Source organism: Delphinus delphis, chromosome 3 (genome assembly GCF_949987515.2).
Source record: "Delphinus delphis chromosome 3, mDelDel1.2, whole genome shotgun sequence".
NCBI classification, from domain to species: domain Eukaryota; kingdom Metazoa; phylum Chordata; class Mammalia; order Artiodactyla; family Delphinidae; genus Delphinus; species Delphinus delphis.
In genome coordinates, this window is record NC_082685.1 from 3,242,405 (window position 1) to 3,260,953 (window position 18,549).

The window sequence follows — 18,549 nt, forward strand, 5'->3', positions numbered from 1 at the left end:
CACACGGCGCAGGCGCGCAGACACGCCCCGCCGCCAGAGCGGCCTTCCAGTCCCGCCCCCGCCGTGCGTGCATGGGCGGAGCCATGAGGGGCGGGGTCTGCGTCGGGGCGGGGGCGGGGTCTGGGGGTGGTGGTGGCGAGCCTGGCCTATAAAAGTGGCGGCGACGCGGCCCGCCCGGCTCCTCTCGGCGGTGGCGGCCTTAGCGGAGGAGTCCGCGGTGGCGGCGGCGGCGGCGGCGGCGGCGCTGTTCCCCGCGCGGTCCGCGCAGCGGGCTCCGGGCTACGCGTCTCGGGCGGCGGCACTGCGGCCCCGGCCCGAGCCCGACCCCGGTGAGTGTGGCCCAGCGACCCCGGCCCGACCCCGACCCTGACGCGGAGAGCGGGCCCCACGGAGCCTCGCCGCCCTGGCCCGGGCTCCCGGCGCGCCGGCCGCGGCCACTCAACGCCCTCCTTTGTCTGCTCCCGCCCACAGGGTCCCCTCGCCGGCCGCCCCCCGCCCACGGGCCGCCCCCCGGGCCCCGCGTCCCCTCCCCCGCTGGCGGGGCCCGGACAGAAGATGGTGCAGAAGAAAACAGCCGAACTTCAGGGCTTCCACCGTTCCTTCAAGGTGAGGGCCGGGTCGTCTTGGGGCCGCCCCGGGCTGGACCACCCGAGTGGCCGGTGGCGGGACGCGGAGCCCGCCCCCCAGGATACCCACCGGGGCTCGTGCCAGCTCCCCACCCTTCGCCTGGAGCTGCCCCAGCCTGGTGTGCATTGTCGGGGGGGGGCGGTGTCAGCAGGCCACAGTCCAATCTCAAGCACCCTGGGACCTGTCGGGTCTTCCTTCTAGAAGCCCCAAACCGGGTTGGGGACCCCTACATATGTGTCCCCTGCCGACCCGAGCCAGGCATGTGCTGGTATGGTGAGCAGGGGGGAGTTCAGTAGGCCACAGTCCTTAGCGCCCTGGGGCCTCTGGGGTCTTTCCTCCAGGAACCCCGGGCAGGGCTGAGGGGCGTCCTGCCCGTGGGGGCCCCTGGCTGTGTGTCCCCTGCAGAGCCCAGCCGAGTGTGCACTGCTGGGGACTGTCAGCAGGCCACAGTCCGGTCCCCAGCGTCATGGGGCCTGCGGGGGTCTGAGGGGCCCTTCCTTCTGGAACCCCAGGCAGGGCTGCAGGCCTCCCCTACACACTCCTCGGTGGTCTGCAGAATGGGGCAGTGGACTGGATGCCCTTCCAGCCCAGCACCTCCCAGACACCCCAGGCCCAAGGCTATTTCCTGTCGGAGCAGGAAGTTTCTGCGGCGGGCCCCACGGCTGTGGCATGGGGCCGCTGCAGTTCTAGTCTCAGATGAGCGAGCCTGGGGGTGGGGGGGCAGGCAGGTGCTAGGCAGGGACCCCACAGGGCCTGGCCCAGGGGACACAGTGATGTCAGCGGCCACCCCACCCCGCTGGCCGCGTTATGTAATGGCTTCCCTGGGCCTTCTTGGGCAAGAACCTGTTGCCCTCTAGAGAAGGCAAGACCTGGGTGTATGTGCATGTGTGAGTGTGTGAGTACGCGCGCGCCTACGGGCGAACTGCACACCAGGGTGGGAGGAGCGAGCTGAGACTGTTTGGGTTAAAATTCCCAGGCCCGTCCAGCCAGCGTCCTGGGCCAGCGCCCCACCCCTGCCCACACGCCTGTCATTCTGGCTTCTCCCCCCAGGGCAGCCACAGCCTTGGCACGTCCAAGTGTTCAGGGCAGGGCGGGAGCAGGGTGGACTTGAGACGTCACTGGTGGTGGTCTGTCCCCTCTGGGGGCTGGGTGGGAGCCGAGATGGGGTCAGCGCGTGGGGCCGGCACAGTGGCCAAAGCAAAGTCGAACTTTCTGGATGGTTCCAGCCACCTCCTGCCAAGGCCTGCTGACTGGAGGCCCACAGCCAGCCCTGGGCCTGGCCTGGCAACACTGCCTGGTACTATGGGTTGGCCTCTGCAGGCCGTGTGAGAGCCCAGCGCTGAGGTGGGAATGTGGGAGTCCTGAGGGAGTTGGAGGGACACTGGGCCGGGAGTGCTGGCTCTGAGGTGGCCCTCCTGGTGGCCAGAGGCCGGCCTCGCTACGTGTCTCCTCCCGCTGCACCCCAAGCTTCCTCGGGCCGCAGCCACCTCCCTCCCCTCAGCCTGGCAGCAGCGTCTGCCAGGTGTCTCTGATGTATTTTTCCCCATTTCCACATGGGAGAGTGGAGCCTTGGACAGCGTGGGCATTTGTCTTAGCACCCCCCGCACGTGGTGACAGGGACACAGGAGCTGGCATGGCTAGTGTCCCTTCACCTTGGTGGCTTGGCCGCCCCTTCTCTCCAGGGTCCAGCTCTTTGCATTGGAGGTTGGCACAGGGGTGTGGGGTCGGTGACAGGCCCCCTGAGGTCCTCATGCCCTTACGTGGTCCTTTCGAGTCACCCCTGGGTGCTGGTCAGGCTCGGAGCTGAGGTCACTAGGCCGAGGTGAAGTAGCTGGTGAGGGCCGCCGCTGGCCCCGAGCCTCACGTCCACCCTCCCTCCTGATCACCCCCACGTTGCCACCCTGGGGCCCCTCCTTCTGGGAGGAGGGAGTCACCTGGCGCCTCCAGACGCCCCTGGACTGAGCCTTCTCAGAGCGCTAACTGCCGGTACTGGCACAGCCGTGTGCCTGGCTCCCCGGGGGTGCTGGACCCCTGGGCCGGCAGAGGCAGGTGCTGGTGGACGATCCTGCGCCGACAGGCTGGAGCGCCGCCTTCCTCCCCTCCCCCGCCCGCTGGGCCTCCTAGCAACTATCTGCAGGGCGGGTGGGTGGCGAGGCCGGGAGGGCCCACGCCTGTTTTTCAGCCGCTCCCTGTGACCTCTGCCTGCCCCTGTGCTGCCGGACTGGCTTCCGGGCCTCCCGTCTGCAGGAATCTGGCCTGGCCCCTTCTGCTGTTAGACCCCTGGGTATCTCCCTGGGGCTCTCCCGGAGTTCCTTCTCTGCCAGATGGCCCTCCTGCTGGAGACCTGCTTCCCCTTGTCCCAAGGCCCGGAGAGAGGCAGTGACTTGACCCAGGTCCTCCAGCATCAGAGCTGGAGCCACTGCTGTTTGTACAGGGCCCCCACGCCCACCTGAAGCCCTGGCCACCTGGACCCCCAGGATTCGGGGAGCTAAATGAGAGCAAACTCCTAGAGAAACACGGTGGGGCCTCAGAGCCTCATCCTTAAAGCCTCAGCCTCGTGCTTTGCCGGGGGCTGCCAGTCCTCACGCTGGATCCGCAGAAACTGGAGGAACCCCAGCTGCCTTCGTTCCCTTGTTAGGATCCCACGCACCCCGCCCCAGTCCCGGGGGCTGTCAGGTGACCTTGAGCAGGCCCCTTCCTGCTCAAGGGCTGTTTCCTTAGCTGGACACCGCGGCCTGTGAGGGGCTCCATCCTGGTGTGTCTGAGGGTACACGGGACAGTGCGGCTGTGGCCGGGCGAGGGAGCGGCCCGGTGCTCACGCGGGAGACCGCAGGTGCCTTTCCCGTGATACCCCGGAGCCGGGTCCCAGCGGTGCGGAGCTGGAAGCAGACGAGCGAGGGGGTCGGACCAGGAGAGAGGCGCAGATCTGGGGGACGGGGCGCATTGTGGGCACATCAGGAGCAGAGGTGTGGTGGCGGGAATCGTCTCGGGCCGGGAGGTGCAGTGGGGATGAGCGGACAGTGAGAGGCAAGGAGGGCAGTGGTGCCCCATTACACAGAGGGGAGACTGAGACCAGGAAGCCATGGGAAAGCAGGCAGGGCCGCCTGGCTGGGAGCACCGCTCTGGGAAGCCGCTGACTCACTCCCTCCCACTGGCTGCCCTGCGCCTTTGATCCCTGCGCCGGGGCACGGCAGGGGCGCGGGCGGTCAGCCATGCTGTGGTGCTGGCCCCATCCTGCAGGTGAGCAAACCGAGGCTCAAAACGTGGCCTGGTGCCCCACGGCGACTCAGGCCTGGCCTGGGAGGCGGCACCCCCTCCCCTGCCTGCGTCTGGCCTCTTCCCATACCACACCCCCTCCCCAGAGGCCCCGAGGGCCCTGGGCTGGGGGTGAAAGGTCCATTTCCTTGTGGTCAGGCAGAGCCAGGCTTTCTGCTCCGCAGCGTGCGGACGTGGAGACTGGGGCACTCTGGGTGCAGCTGCCCCGCAGGGCTGGGGCCTGAGCTCTGTCCTCTCCTCTCCTGCAGGGGCAGAATCCTTTCGAACTGGCCTTCTCCCTAGACCAGGCCCACCACGGGGAGCCTGACTTCGTCCTGGAGTGCCCGGCCCGCCCTGGTGAGGGGCTGGAGGGGAGGGCGAGCCTCTGGCGGTGGCAGAGGGCTGGGCCACCTCCTGAGCCAGGCGGGCCTCACCTCTAGCTCCCCCTGCACAGATATGCCTGCAAGCCAGCCCATCGACATCCCCGATGCCAAGAAAAGGAGCAAGAAGAAGAAGAGGTGCCGGGCCACCGACAGCTTTTCAGGCAGGTTCGAAGGTGAGTGGGGCCGGCAGGGGCAGCGGCGTCGGGGAGATGGGCCGGCCCAGGGTGGCTCTCACCGGCCCCCTGCTCCGCAGACGTCTACCAGCTGCAGGAGGACGTGCTTGGGGAGGGTGCCCACGCCCGTGTGCAGACCTGCGTCAACCTCATCACCAGCCAGGAGTATGCCGTCAAGGTGAGACAGGCCCCAGCACCTGGGCGGCCCCCTCGCCCCTCCCCAGCCGTGCCTGGGATCTGGCACTCTCCAGGGGTGGCAAAAGGAGGGGAGCTGGCATTTGAGCTGCCGGACTGGCAGGCGGGGAAAACCAGTGTCTAAAAATGGCCTCAAGGCTGGTGACTCAGGCCACACCTGGGAATCCAGGTCAGCCTGGGCTGAGCCCCCAAGTCCGGGTGAGAAGTGACAAGGGGTGGCCCCGCTGCACAGGTGGCCAAGGACCTGGTGCCAGAGGGACCGCCGAGAACTGGGGGCTTCAGTCAGAGCTGATGCTCACCTGCTGGGTCACTCGGGCCAGGCCCCTGTCCCCAGGGATGACGAATGCTTCCCTGTACTGGTTACAAACATTGAAAGGCAATGCCCTATTCGGGGGCCTTGGGGGAGCTGGGCATCAGGGGAGACCAGGGAAGGCCTGCAAGAGCCTCCTGCAAGCCCTGGGCCGCCTCTGACCCAGTGTGCGCCTGCGCAGCCTGCGTTGCCTGGCCGGGCGTCAGACCCTGCGTTCCAAAAAGCCTTCCAGGCTTCCCTCGTGACCCTGCATCTGGGCTGGGTGGGGTAACGGGAGGCTGGCTGCCCAGGAAGGAGGGCCAGGTGCACAGTGGCAAGCGGGCTGGCCCGGAAGCCTCAGGCCCTGGTGGAAGCGTGGTGACCAGGGTGGCTGTGGTCCCCACCCCCTGGGAGCGACCGGGTTGGGTGTGTGATGGTGCCATAGGACTGCACACCTAGCAGGCATCAAGCACATTCTGCACGGTCAGTGTCCTCCTTCCTAAGGCCCCTGCTGGGCAGCCTGGCTTCTGTCACTCTGACGGACAGGGAAACCAAGGCTCAGAGGGTTGGGTTAGTTGTACCGTGTGTGACCCCTCAGAAGGCCGTCCCCTCTCAAGAGGGACCGCTGTCTCCTCCGTAGAGTGGGGGGCCCTAGCCACATTCCCAAGGGATGGAATGAGGTTCAGGTAACTCCAGGAGGGCACGGCTGCTGGCATTATCTCAAGGAGCCCTGGCATCTGGTGGTTCTGCCCCTCTGTGAGGCAGGTGTATTTGTCACTAGACAGGTCGGACAGTGCTTAGGGTGGTGGCCGAGCCCCAGTGACCAGTGGATGTGCGTGCCCGCCTGCTGCTGGAGCCTGGCCAGTGGAGCACACCACGTCCCCTGCCCCAGGCTGCTGGTGGGCCGGGAGCCCTGGGCACAGTGGTGACCCAGGCCGCCCACCCACCTAGTGAGAGGGGGCCCTAGGTCCAACCTGGGAAGAGGTTCCCAGGAGGTGTGTGCGGCCTGGCTTTGCTGGGAAAGAGCTGGCACGCACTTCTTTTTTTTTTTTGGCACGCGCTTTTTGACCTCCCCTCTCTGGGAGCGAAGCGGCTCACCCCAGGCGGTGGGCCCAGAACCCTCCTGTCCTTAGAGCTCCTGGGTGCCAGAGGGGGGTGGGCGCAGAGGCGTGGGCTGGTTTCCTGAGGCTCTGGGGTCCTGGGCGGCTGTGCCCACTGACCTGGCCTGAAACAGACTTGGGCTTATGGGGCTGGGGCATCTGTCCAGACTGGTTCCCAGGCAAATGGGATGTCTTGGCTGGCAGCCAGGCGCCCCTAGGCCCCTCCAGTCCCCTGGGTGGTGTGTGAGCCAGCACAGTGGCCCCCAGTCTCCTGGTCAGGGAGAGCAGGCCGCTAGGCTAAGGAACCTGCTGCCCTGAAGGAGTATCTTGCAGGGGCTCCAGGCCCCAAATACACCCCAAGGCTTGTGGCAGTCAGGGGCGGAGAGCTACCGACTCCTGTCCCGCTCGCCCCTCCTGTGATGCCTCTGGGGAAACACATTGCCCCCAGTTTGTTCTGACACCACAGTATTGACTTTCAGTAAATTCTGGGCCCCCATAGGATAGCTCCGCTTTCCAGAACTTTAAAATCTAAGCTCTGACGAGCTTCACGCGTGACACAGGAGAAGTTTCTGACAGGGGAAGTTTCTGGCAGGGGAGGGGGGGCGGGTCTCAGGCTGTAGGGGGTCTGGCTGACCCAGTTGGTGTCTGTGTGTGTGTCCTCCCCCCGCTGACATTTCAGATCATTGAGAAGCAGCCGGGCCACATTCGGAGTAGGGTTTTCCGGGAGGTGGAGATGTTGTACCAGTGCCAGGGACACAGGTAATGTGACCTCTACCCTCACCACACTGGGCCCAGCCACCTACCCTCACCACACTGGGCCCAGCCACCTACCCTCACCACACTGGGCCCAGCCATCTACCCTCACCACACTGGGCCCAGCCACCTACCCTCACCACACTGGGCCCAGCCACCTACCCTCACCACACTGGGCCCAGCCATCTTTCAGTGGCTGAATGGGCCCGAGTGCCCCATCACCCCCACAATGTGCCAGGCCCTGTGCTGGGCATTGTGGGTGGGCCCAGTGGCAGGCAGGCTGACAGTCCGAGGTGGGCAAGGCGGAAGCAGGCCCGTGGCCCCGGGCGCAGCCTTCCTGTGGGTAGGTGGGGTGGAGAAGGCGGGCCCCTGCTGGGCAGTTCTGTGGCTGCCCACAGGCCTGAGGAAGCCTCACTCCTCCCCCACCTCCCTGCCCCCACCCCAGGAACGTTCTAGAGCTGATTGAGTTCTTTGAGGAAGACGACCGTTTCTACCTGGTGTTTGAGAAGATGCGGGGCGGTACGTGGGGCCTGGCAGGCTTTTCCATCTGATCTTAATGGGCCGGGGGTTTAGGGCCACCAGGGAGAACCTTTCAGGGGGGCCTGCACATCAGAGGGGCCTTGTGGGGTCCACACGCCAGCTCAGGTTGGAGGACTCTGGACCCGAGGAGGCCGGAGTAGGGGCTTCCCTGCCAGGGTGGGGTGGGTGCTGGCCGTTGGGCAGTGGAGGTGACCCCTGTGTGTTCTGCTCCATGGCCTGGCCCAGGCTCCATCCTGAGCCACATACACAAGCGGCGGCACTTTAACGAACTGGAGGCCAGTGTGGTGGTGCAGGATGTGGCCAGCGCCCTGGACTTCCTGCACAACAAAGGTGAGTGGCCACTCTGCCTGCCCCAGGGGTCCCTGGGTATCTAGCCTTGCGCCCAGCCCACCTGCCCAGGACTCCTGGAAGATGTGTCCACCCACCCATGGACCCCTGACCTGCCCTCGTGGTTCTTGGTTCTTCCTGCAGGCATCGCCCACAGGGACCTAAAGCCGGAAAACATCCTCTGTGAGCACCCCAACCAGGTGAGGGGCACCGGGGGGTGGCCTTTCCTGCGGGCCAGGGCCCCCAGGGTCGGGACGCCACCCTCACAGCCCCTTCTGACCCTGCCCAGGTGTCCCCCGTGAAGATCTGTGACTTTGATCTGGGCAGTGGCATCAAACTCAACGGGGACTGCTCCCCCATCTCCACCCCGGAGCTGCTCACCCCGGTGAGGGCCTGCGGGGTCAGGGCGCCCCGAGTGGGGTGCGGGGGGGAGGGGTAGCTGGCAGGGGCGGAAAGGGCGGGAATGGCCCCCGAATCCGGTGCCAGGCTACAGTTGCATAACCTCGAGGTGCGGAGCCTGCTTGGCGGCTCGGGCCTCGGAACTCTGGCTTCCGCTTAGCAACAGCCGCTGATTGGCCGGGCAGAGCGGCTGGGCGGGGCCGTGGTCGGGCGCGGTGAGGCTGGGCGGGCTCCCGGCACCTGTTGATTGGGCGGGGGGGGGTTGGGGGCGTGGCCGAATCCCTCAGCAGCCTGTGATTGGCCGGCAGGGCGAAGGCGGGGCTGGCTCCCTCAGCAACCTGTGATTGGTCGGTCAGGGCTGTCTGGCTTTGGGCTCCGTGAAGTCCCTGTCGGGGCGCCCCCCTATCCCCCCTCCGCGGGCCCTGACGCCCCCGCTCCCGCCCGCAGTGCGGCTCCGCCGAGTACATGGCCCCGGAGGTGGTGGAGGCCTTCAGCGAGGAGGCAAGCATCTATGACAAGCGCTGCGACCTCTGGAGCCTGGGCGTCATCCTTTACATCCTGCTCAGCGGCTACCCGCCCTTCGTGGGCCACTGCGGCAGCGACTGCGGCTGGGACCGCGGCGAGGCCTGCCCGGCCTGCCAGGTGCGAGTGGGGTCCTGCCGTGCACCCCTCCCCCGAGCACCGCGTCTGGCCTGCCTCGGCATACACACACACACACACACAGACACACACACACACACACACGTGCACTCTCACCCCTGCCTGCCCAGTGCACCCCAAGGCTTGGTCCATGCACACACCTACCCCCCACCCTGGAGGAGCTGGCCTGTGAACCCCCCTGAGCACCCCTAAGGGCCTGGCCTCCAACCACTGACAACATCCACAGGCCACTGCCGACCTGACCTTTCTGGGTTTCTAGAGGCTTGTTGGGTTCCCCAGCCCAACAGGAGAAAGCAGTCAGGGGTCAGGAAGTTGAGGTGGGGCAAGGCCTATGGTTTGAGGTGGCCAGGTTCCAGCCTTCTACCCACCATGTGAGGCTCAGGCTTCATGGCCTGATCCCCCCAGAGCCTGGCCGTCCAGAGCCACCCTTCAGTAAATGGGGCCCCACTTGAGCAGAGCGCACCAAGTGCCTCCCCGAGTCCACTCTCTGGCCCAGCCTCCCAGCCACCGCCAGTTGGGTGGGTCCCTGCCCTCCTTGGCCTGCCAGATCCCCTGGCCTTGCCAGCTGAGCTCAGGGCACTTTCCCCGACCCTAAGCCTGGGCCCAGGTCCCATGCAGCTGGTGGAGGCTGGGGACCCTGACAGAACTTGTCACTCATCGGTGCTCCTCTGGGTCCAGGCCTGCCAGGCGTCTGCGACGTGGCCTCAGCCCTTGCTGGCTGCAGCTCACCCCACCTTCCATGTTCCCTCCAGAACATGCTGTTTGAGAGCATCCAGGAGGGCAAGTACGAGTTTCCGGAGAAGGACTGGGCCCACATTTCCTTTGCTGCCAAAGACCTCATCTCCAAGCTCCTCGTCCGTGACGCCAAGCAGAGGCTGAGTGCTGCCCAAGTCCTGCAGCACCCCTGGGTGCAGGGGGTGAGTGGGAGCACCAGGGAGGCCTGGGGGGCGGCTGGCCTCCAGCCTCTGCCACTGGGCTGGGGTGACTCAGAGCACAAGGGTACGACAGCCCTAGGCGGCTCAGCATCGAGACCCCCCAGAGCTGGCAAGGGCGCAGCAGGGAGGCCCCCACTGCCTGCTGGCCAGGTTGAGTTGGGACTGCAGGAGCTGCTTCTCAGTGAGTCACCAGGCCCTGTGTCCTGGAGGCGCAGGGGCCTCTTCTCACCTGGAACAGAGTGTCAAGCTGAGGTCAGCCAGGTGGCAGGCGGGGGCCTGCCACCCCCCGTCCAAGGCTCTGTCCCCGCCAAGCTGAGAAGAGCTTGCTGTTTCTTCTGCCCAGTTGCTGTCCTGGCGGGGCAGATGCCTAGGCCAACAGTGCAGGGGGCTTAACAAAAATACAAGTTGGCACTGTGGGGAGCAAAGACTGGGGCCCCACTGTCAAGGCAGATGGGCTGTTGGAGCGGGCTCCCAACCCCTGCTGGGAACTGGGGCAGCTTTGGTGAGAGGCAGGCCCCGCCCATCACGCGGTCTGGCAACGTCCACCACGCTCGCCCGGCTCGGGCCGCGCCCCTCCCCCCAGCCTGGCTCGGTTCCCGGGCAGGTGCACCGCCTTAACCCCCCGTACTGTCGCAGCCAGCTGGGCGCCCCGAGGCGGGCGGGCTCTACTCTCCAGCCTCACCTCTTCTGTCTCCTTGCAGTGCGCCCCGGAGAACACCCTGCCCACGCCCATGGTCCTGCAGAGGTGAGGCCCGTGTGGGATCTCAGGCTCCGAGCGGGGAGCCCCGGGTCCAGGAGGGGGCGCTAAATGTTAAGATGTTTAAAGAAGACTACACGATCCTCTTTCAGTCTTGGCGGGGGAAGCCGTCCAAGCGCTTGGGTGTCCTTGTACCGGGTGATGAGTTTGTGACCCCACCGCGAATTCCAGTCCGCCGGCCCCTCCCGCCCCCTGTGGAGTCTGGGGCTTCCTGGGCGTGCAGCCCCTCCCCCAGGGCACTGCACAGACCCCGGGGGTCCCGAGGGAAGCAGGGGGGACGGGCCGGCGGCTACCTCCCCCTCCTTGCTGACCCCCCACCCTGTCCCCAGGAACAGCTGCGCCAAAGACCTCACGTCGTTCGCGGCCGAGGCCATTGCCATGAACCGGCAGCTGGCCCAGCGCGAGGAGGACGCGGCCGAGGAGGCGGGGCAGGAGCAGCCCGTGGTCATCCGAGCTACCTCACGCTGCTTGCAGCTGTCCCCGCCCTCCCAGTCCAAGTTGGCCCAGCGGCGGCAGCGAGCCAGCCTGTCCGCGGCCCCCGTGGTCCTGGTGGGAGACCACGCGTGATTCTCTCCTTCCCTTTGTACATAGGCCGCCCCTCACCCCGTCAAGTCTAAAGATTTTTTTAAGCTATTGCCCGCGGGTGACCAGCGGGCTGCCCTCCCCCGGCTGGATTCCGAGGCGCTAAGCTCAGCTCGGGGGTCTTTTTATATAAGGTTTTTGCTGTTGGGTTTTTTTTCCTGTTCCCCTCCTTTTGTTTTGTTTTTTTTCCCTTTCAATGGTGTTAAACGCAGAGCAGGCGCTCGGGGAGGAGAGCGGAGGGCCTGTGGCTGGGTGGGGCCCTCCCGCCGCCCCGGCCCGGGATGCGCCGGGTACTGTGAAGGCCGCTCCCCGCCGCCCGCGTGACTCAGGAGAGGAGGGCGTGGCGTCTCCCCGAGCTGGCGGGACCTCGCCGCCCCCCTCCCCGGCCCTCACAGTGTTTTCAGGGACGGGTCGACCCCCACCCACCTTCCCTCGACGAGACGGTAGCTCCTTCCCTCCCCTCAGTCACCCGGGCGGGCCGGGGGCTTCTCACGTCTCCCCTGTCAAAGGGCGGGGCCTGGGGGCAGGCGGGGTGGCGCCGCCCGCTGGAGCCCCCGCCGACTGACAATCGGGGCTCCCTCGAACCTTGACCTTAAGCTGCGGCTGCCCGGGGCCCCTCCCCTGGCCTCTCCACTGGGGAGTGCCCACCCGCGAATGGGGGCGCCAGAGGAAGCGCGAGGAGCCGGACAGGCCCCCGTCAGCCGAAGTGGGGGTCCCGCGGACCCCCTACCCGGGCACCCGAGTGCCCCTTCTCAGGGCTCAGTCTGACCACGGCCACGTCCTGCCCGGCCGCCCCTCGGGTCTGGCGTGGAAGCTCTCTCAGCCCCGTCCCCGGGGTCTCGCGGGACCCCCCCAGGGCGGCGTCTCTGTTCCGCCCACCTTCAGGAAAAGGCCGCAGCTGCCGCGCCCCTTCCGCCCGCGCCTGAGTCAGACGTCGCGTGACCCGCCGGGCTGGGGAGACTCTGACGCTCTTCGTCCTCGGGTGGGCGACTCTATGCAATTCACAGGCTTCCTTTTCCACGTGCACACGGGCTTCTGCCGGGGTTGGGGGCGCGGGCAGCCGCCCAGACCGCCCTCCGGCTCCTAGCTGTTCGTCCTGTCTCGTTAGTTTTCCAGAACATCAGCTGACTTCCCTTCCCTGTTCTTGACGAATACTTGAATGTGGGGGGGGGGGGGGGGGCGGGCCTCGAGGCGTGGGGGGCTCGAGTGCCGTCTCTGCGGTCCCCCGAGTCTCGGAGATTGTCGCCGTCCTTGGTGGCTGGTGGGGGGCCACCGCCCCGTCCCGCCCGCCCGCCGATCTGTGGACTGGCCTTTCCAAAGACTCTGGGGGTGGGGAGGCCACCCCCCATCATTTCTCGCCCATCAGTGATTCCACGTTTTGCAACCGAGGATTCTGCCTTTTTGTAAAAAAGAAACAAATGGATTCTCGCCCGCTGCAGGCGCCATGGCCATTTTACTCCGGAAAGCTGAGCTGTGAGCAGCTTTTTTTTTTTTTTCCTCAAAGGTGGGACAGCCACTTCCTCCCCCACCCCTGTCACAACGACAGTGCGGCCCGGAGGACTGGTCAGAACCGTTACTGTGAACGAGCCTGGCGCTGGGGGGAAGGGGGCACAGCAGTGTTTCAACGTTAAGATGTGTAAAAAAGACAAAAAAAACTCAAATTTTTTTTAAGTGGGGGAAAAACGTCCAAGCACTTTAACTCCACTGTACCAGGTGAACTGATACAGCTCAGAAGTTTTCCTTTACACCAACTGTCAACGCCGGTATTTTGTATTCTGTTTTGTAAGGATTTAATAAAAGTCATAAAAACTAGTTTGCGCGCCCGCACCCTGCTTTCTGTTGCCTTGCGACGAGCTGCTCAAACCTAGTGGCCCGAAGGCATTTTGATATTCCCGGTGATGCTGTGAGTCACCGATTCAGATGGGGCGCAGGTGGGCTTGGCTTCTCTCTGCTCCAGGACACCTGGGTCCTCGGCTGGGAAAGACTCATCTGCAGGTGTGGGCTGGGCTGGCACCAAGGCTGGCTCGGCTGGGAACGAGGGCCAGGTGCCCACACGTGGCCTCCTGCGTGGCTTGGGCTCCCTCGCAGCATGGCCGGTGGATCTGAGCGGCCTGTCCTCGGAAGCCTTCCTGCATCACCTCCCCACGTCTGAGCTTAGGTTGGGGTCAAGCGCACAGCTGTCCCAGATCCAGAGGGAGATGGGAAAACAGCTTTGTGTGGGGGAGGGGCGCCTTTGGACAGCGCAACCTAATTCGATAAAACCCGGTGTTCCAAACCTCCGCCTCATGGCTGGCCCGCTTCCCTCTCTAGACTCCATCCCCTCAGCCATGATTAAGTTCTTGCTGTAGGCAGGGTTTTGCTGGACAGTCCAGGGCTGACTTCAGATCCTGGGGGGGCATGCGGGTAGAGAGGGAGGCGGTGGGTCAGGGAGGGCTCCCTGCAGGCAGGAGCCAAAAGGGGGTGGCAGTGGGGTCCAGTGGTTAAGGACTGCTGTGCTTGTCAGTTTCCTCAACTGACAATGGGGATCTGAGAGGAGCCAGGTGAGGAGGCCAGCAGGTAGTACAGCGAGAGGGACAAGAAAGAAGTAGATGTGGTCGTCTCTGCAGGGCCTGGGGTGGGGAGCAGGCAGTCCCAGGGAGGGCCAGTCCAGGTCAGCCCCCGGAGCCTTCTGTGTCTGGCTTCTCTCACTGAGCATCACGTCCTCGAGGTCCATCTGTGTTGCGGCGTGTGTCAGTGTCTCACTCCCTTACATGGCTGAGTGATTGGTCCATCATCTGGACCACACTGTGTTTATCCGTCACCCATCGATGGACACGGAGGTTCCCGCTCTTTTGAGTTGTGAGTCATGCTGTGAACATCAGTGTACGTTTGTCCGGTGGTTGTTTCATTGCCCCTGGGTGGACACCCGTAGGAAGAAAGTGAGCAGGGTACGGACCCCATCAGATGCCATTTTGGGAGGACTGTTCTTGCCACCAGGTGGAGTGTGGGCTTGGGGCCCAAAGGACCCCGAGAGCCATTGTCACCCTTGCAGCCAGTCCAGTGAGGGCTGACGGGCCTGGTGAGGGTGGAGGCCACAGAGCGCACAGATGCTGGGTGTCTGCCAGCGCCCGGGGACAGCCTGCATGTTGGCGGGGCGGCGAGAGGGGGGCTCTCCGGGCTGTCCAAAAGGCCTCCTGGCAAGGTGTATGCGCTAGGATCCCCTCTCCTGCCCAGGATCCCAGGCTCGCCAGGTGGCATCCTCCCCCACCTGGCCCTTCCAGAGGAACCTTCAGGCGCACCTTGGAGCCTGGCCCTACCGCTGAGCGCCTGCTAGAGCCCTCCTCTCAAACCCCACAGTCCCCCTCCCAATTCCTCCAGGCCCCGCCCCGTCCCTTGCCTGGCCGGGTATATGTGGGGGGAATGGGGTGGGTGCCGCATGCCAAGCCACCGCCCTCCTAGGTGGCACCGAGCTCTGCCCACCCCCTCCAGGCCCCGCCGCTGACCTCTGCCTGCCCCGTGCCGCCTGCCAAGTTGCAGCTGCCAGGCACAGCTTGTTCTCGGAGCTGCCGCTGTACATTTGATGTTTGCGGTTTCCTCTTGGCCGATCCCGCCCCTTCCACGTCCCCTGGAGGAGTGGCAGGAAAATCCCGGAGCCGGAGGAGCTGAAGCCTTTCCCAACTTGGCGACCGTGGCCACCTGTCTGCACCTCAGTAAACGGGGCTCACGGGCTCACGGCAGGTGCTTCAGCTGGTCCGGGACATCCGCAAACTGGATCTGTCACCCAGAGATCACGGCGAATCACATGTGTGATTCGGGAGCTGCCCTCCACCCTGCCCCGCACACGCAAGAGGGCCACACATGCTGATGTACGGTGTTAAGAGTAGGGGAAACAGGGCGAGTATCTGGAAACTTTGTACTGTCTTCGCCGTTTTTCTGTGAACCTAATAGTGTCTTTTAAAAAAGAAATTTTATTTTAAAGAATAAAGTGAACTAAAAAAGACACAGACACAAAAGGCCACATAGTGTGTGATCCCACTTATGTGAAATGTCCGGAACAGGCAAATCCACAAAGACAGAGTGGATTGCTGGTTTTCGGGGGCTGTGGAGGGGTGGGGGGTGACTGCTGATGGGCACTGGTTTTCTTTTGGAGGGATGGAATGTTCTGGAACTAGAGGTGATGGTTACATAGCTCTGTGAATGTACTAAACACCCTGAAGTGTTCATTTTATTTATTTTTTCGCCATGCTGTGCGGCAGGCAGGATCCTAGTTCCCCGACCAAGGATGGAACCCGTGCCCCCTGCTTTGGGAGAGCAGAGTCTTAACCACTGGACCACCAGGGAAGTCCCTGAAGTGTTCATTTCAAATGGGTGAATTTCATGTTCTGTGAATTTCTCCTAAATAAGAATGAAAAAGATGATGGGACCGAGTCTGTGTTGAGTCTGGTACACAGTGAGTGCTCAATTAATGCATGGAGGAATGTTTTATCACCAGCACAGGTGTCTCCACCCCAGAGTGTAGGGATTTGTGCAGGTTTTGTTCCCGCCATTGTCACCAGTCACCAGCCCAAGTCCTCCCCGTGGATCATATCCCATCTCACAACCTCTTTCACTGTTCCGTCTCAGGAAACTGCGGCCTGTCCTGGTCTTAGACTCACCCAGAAGGAGGAGAAACTGGTTTAAAGCGAAGCCTGATGAAATCAAGTCCGACGTGAGGAAGGACTTACCCCGTTGGTGGAAGCCTGCATGGGGTGAGCTGGCGAGGGAGGGAGGGCTGGCTTCTTGGGGGCGGGGAACCTGGGTGAAGAGCGTCACCTGCCAAGGCACCTCGCCTGCCTCTGGCATTTGGATGGGCATCTGGAGCCCATCGGCCCTGGGCCATCGTGTGCCGTGAACCCTCTCCGGTCCCCACACTGGGCTGTATTCATCCCCTCCGTCCAATGGGCATCACGCTCCCCGGCACATAGGGTTTGGGGTCTGTGGGCAACTTCGGGAAGACGCCGTGGGGTTTCTGTCACGTCTGCCAACTCCAGCTCTCCCCGGCCTCAGTTTCCCTTTTGTGACCTCCCGAGAGGCGGCAGAAACCTGGGACACCAACAAGAGGGGGCTTGTCCAGCGCTGCATCCTTGGCTCTGGAACCAAGGAGGCCTCCAGGGTCTGGGTCCCGGGATGCTGGTGCCAAAGGCCGTTGGGGAGAGCGTCTGGTGAACAAGTCCCCCAGCAGAGATTTGCAGACAAACAGGGACAAGAGCCTGTTGCCAGTGGGGCTTTTTTGTTTTGTTTTTTTGGCTGGTCCGCGGTATGCGGGATCTTAGTTCCCCAACCAGGGATTGAACCCGTGCCCCCTGCAGTGGAAGCGCAGCGTCTTAACCACTGGACCACCAGGGAAGTCCCCTGTTGCCAGCGTTTTATCTGCACATTCAAAGGGGCATCCACCCCGCAGGTGCAGGGGCCACATAAAAGTTGTGGGTCGGAGCCCTGATGCCTCCCCAGCTGAGGTCATCAGCCCAGTGAGTCACCCCTGGCCACTTATCCCTTCACTGGGGGCCTGGTTGCAGGCACACGATGGTGAGAAGCCGGCTTGCCACCACTCCAGTCCTGGGCTAGGACCCTCCCCTGGGCGTGAAATTTAAGGGGGTGCCAAAAAACCTCCGTCATCCAGATAATGTTTTGTGCCGTGACAGCTGTAGATTCGTAGCAGTTGTAAGAAATAACATTTTCCCCAGTGGCAACATTTTTGCAAAAGTCTATTACTGTGTCACAAGCAGGATCCCGACATTGCTACAAGTTGACACTGTCTCTTGTATCCCCATGTGTGTGTGCCTTTCGTGGTACCAACCAACACTGCTCTGGGCTCAAAGCAAAATAGAACATGCTTTTCGGGTGACAAAACTCCACTCACCCCCTGTTCTCACTTGGAAATAGAAGGAATCAGACTGGACCGTGGAAGCCGGTGTCTTCTGATAGAACCGCCTGGAATGATGAACGTGTCCTCCATCTGTGCAGCCATCAGCCACATGTGGCTACTGAGCACGTGAAACGTGGCCAGTGCAGAGGAGGCGCAGAATGCTTCACTGATTTCACTTTCATTTATTTGCATTTTTGTGACCCAGTGGGGCTGCTGGCCCCATTGGAGAACGCGGGTCAAAAGGCCCGGTCTGTGCGTTACCTTGGGTTTCACCCCAGGTCCTTGGTTTATCCTGTCTGTTCATCCTGAGCCCCGGGCCTATGGTTGGCGCTCAATAAACGTTTGTGGTGGGACAGGTTGAGTGAGTGAGAGGTCTCTGGATGGGCAGTCCCTCCTGGCCTTCTAACCTCCTCCATGTGACTCTGGCCCCTCCACGTGAGACTGGGTTTGCCCTCACCTGGGCCTCAGTACACCCATCTGCAAAATGGGTCAGGGCACCAGAGTTCCAGGAGATGGGGCTCCCCGCTGTCCTCCGCACCTTCACCCCTCGCCGGTGCAGAGCCTTGGGGTTTCACACCCTGTGACAGCCACCCAGGGGGATACAGTCCACAGCAGTGGGTGGCACCTGGGGGAAGGGCCACCGGGACCCCCACCCTAGCAAGAGATGGAAGCAGGGCTGCATCTGGGGCCGGGGGTGCTCTGGGCATCCCAACAAGGAGGAGGAGTCTCAGATGGGGAAACGGAGGTGCAGCCACGTAAGTCACCTGCCTGTGGGTGCAGAGCTTTCGTGTCCTCAGTTGGAGCCGGTCCCACCTCCTTCTTTCCCTCCTGTCTGCCTTCCTTCCTATCATAAAGGAAGGCACATGTTGCACCTGCTCTCTATCCAGAACCACTTTACGTCCCAGAACGAACATATATAAAATATATTTGTCCCGTGGGTTTAAAAAAATTCCTCAGTGAATAAGTGTTTTCATTTACAGTCTCCACACTGGAGGGTACACTGCACACACACTGGAGGGTTTTCCTGATGGCCAGTGGGGTGGGGGAGGTCCCTGCCCACAGAGGAATCGCCCTCCTGCTGCCCACAAGGCCAGTGGGCGTCCTTGGCGGGTGCGTCAGCTGATGTTGCCTGCACGCTTGCCTCTTTGGTGTGCTTGTCCCGTCTTGTTTGTTTTGCCTCCTCGGTTGGGTGGGTGCTGGTATCTGGGGCCTCTCCTGGCTCAGGTAGGAGCTGGGGAGGGCGGGGCTTCTCCCTGTGAAGAAGTTAGGCACCCAGAACCTTCTGGAAGGGGGGAGGAAGTGAGGAGCTGGAGTCAGGGAAGTGGTGGAGGTTGAAGGAACTCAGGTGGCTGAGCCCCAGACCTCCTGCTGCTCCAGGATCTCTCTGTCTCTCTCTGTCTCTCTCTGTCTCTCTTTTTTTCCTTTTGGTCGAGGCACGTGGGATCTTAGCTCCCCGACCAGGGATCAAACTGGTGGCCCCTGCAGTGGGAGTGCAGAGTCCTAACCACTGGACCACCAGGGATGTCCCAGGAGGTAGAAGATCTATTTAAAAACCCTACACTGAGGTCATTCGGGAGGAACTGCCAATCTTGGTTGCCTGTCCTGTTCATTCCCTTCCTTTTTATTTATTTACTTAATTAAAAATTTTGTTTGTTATTCAATTCTAGTTGATTTACCATGTTGTGTTAAT

General features: G+C 63.2%; 1 protein-coding gene and 1 long non-coding RNA gene across 2 annotated transcripts; both read left to right on the plus strand.

The window, feature by feature from the left end:
• Window positions 1-191: 191 nt before the first annotated feature.
• On the plus strand, window positions 192-12,787 carry MKNK2 (MAPK interacting serine/threonine kinase 2). Its single transcript, XM_060007352.2, has 14 exons — window positions 192-329; window positions 472-606; window positions 4,152-4,239; window positions 4,337-4,438; window positions 4,519-4,616; window positions 6,702-6,781; window positions 7,221-7,294; window positions 7,541-7,645; window positions 7,787-7,842; window positions 7,932-8,027; window positions 8,489-8,683; window positions 9,454-9,618; window positions 10,338-10,381; window positions 10,723-12,787. The coding sequence occupies exons 2-14, from the start codon at window positions 556-558 to the stop codon at window positions 10,958-10,960; spliced, it is 1,392 nt and encodes a 463-aa protein (XP_059863335.1). The 5' UTR covers window positions 192-329; window positions 472-555; the 3' UTR covers window positions 10,961-12,787.
• Window positions 12,788-14,645: 1,858 nt separating this feature from the next.
• LOC132421721 (uncharacterized) lies at window positions 14,646-17,205 on the plus strand. Its single transcript, XR_009518764.1, has 4 exons — window positions 14,646-14,820; window positions 15,211-15,322; window positions 15,578-15,702; window positions 16,877-17,205. It is a non-coding gene; the product is annotated as an uncharacterized lncRNA (long non-coding RNA).
• The last annotated feature ends 1,344 nt before the right edge of the window (window positions 17,206-18,549 follow it).

Bases quoted from the DNA above. Each gene is read 5' to 3' on its own strand.
- MKNK2 (XM_060007352.2), top strand. From the start codon at position 556: ATGGTGCAGAAGAAAACAGCCGAACTTCAGGGCTTCCACCGTTCCTTC. The intron at 7,295-7,540 runs GTACGTGGGGCC...GGCCTGGCCCAG, and splicing joins GTTTGAGAAGATGCGGGGCG to GCTCCATCCTGAGCCACATA. The intron at 10,382-10,722 runs GTGAGGCCCGTG...CCCTGTCCCCAG, and splicing joins ACGCCCATGGTCCTGCAGAG to GAACAGCTGCGCCAAAGACC.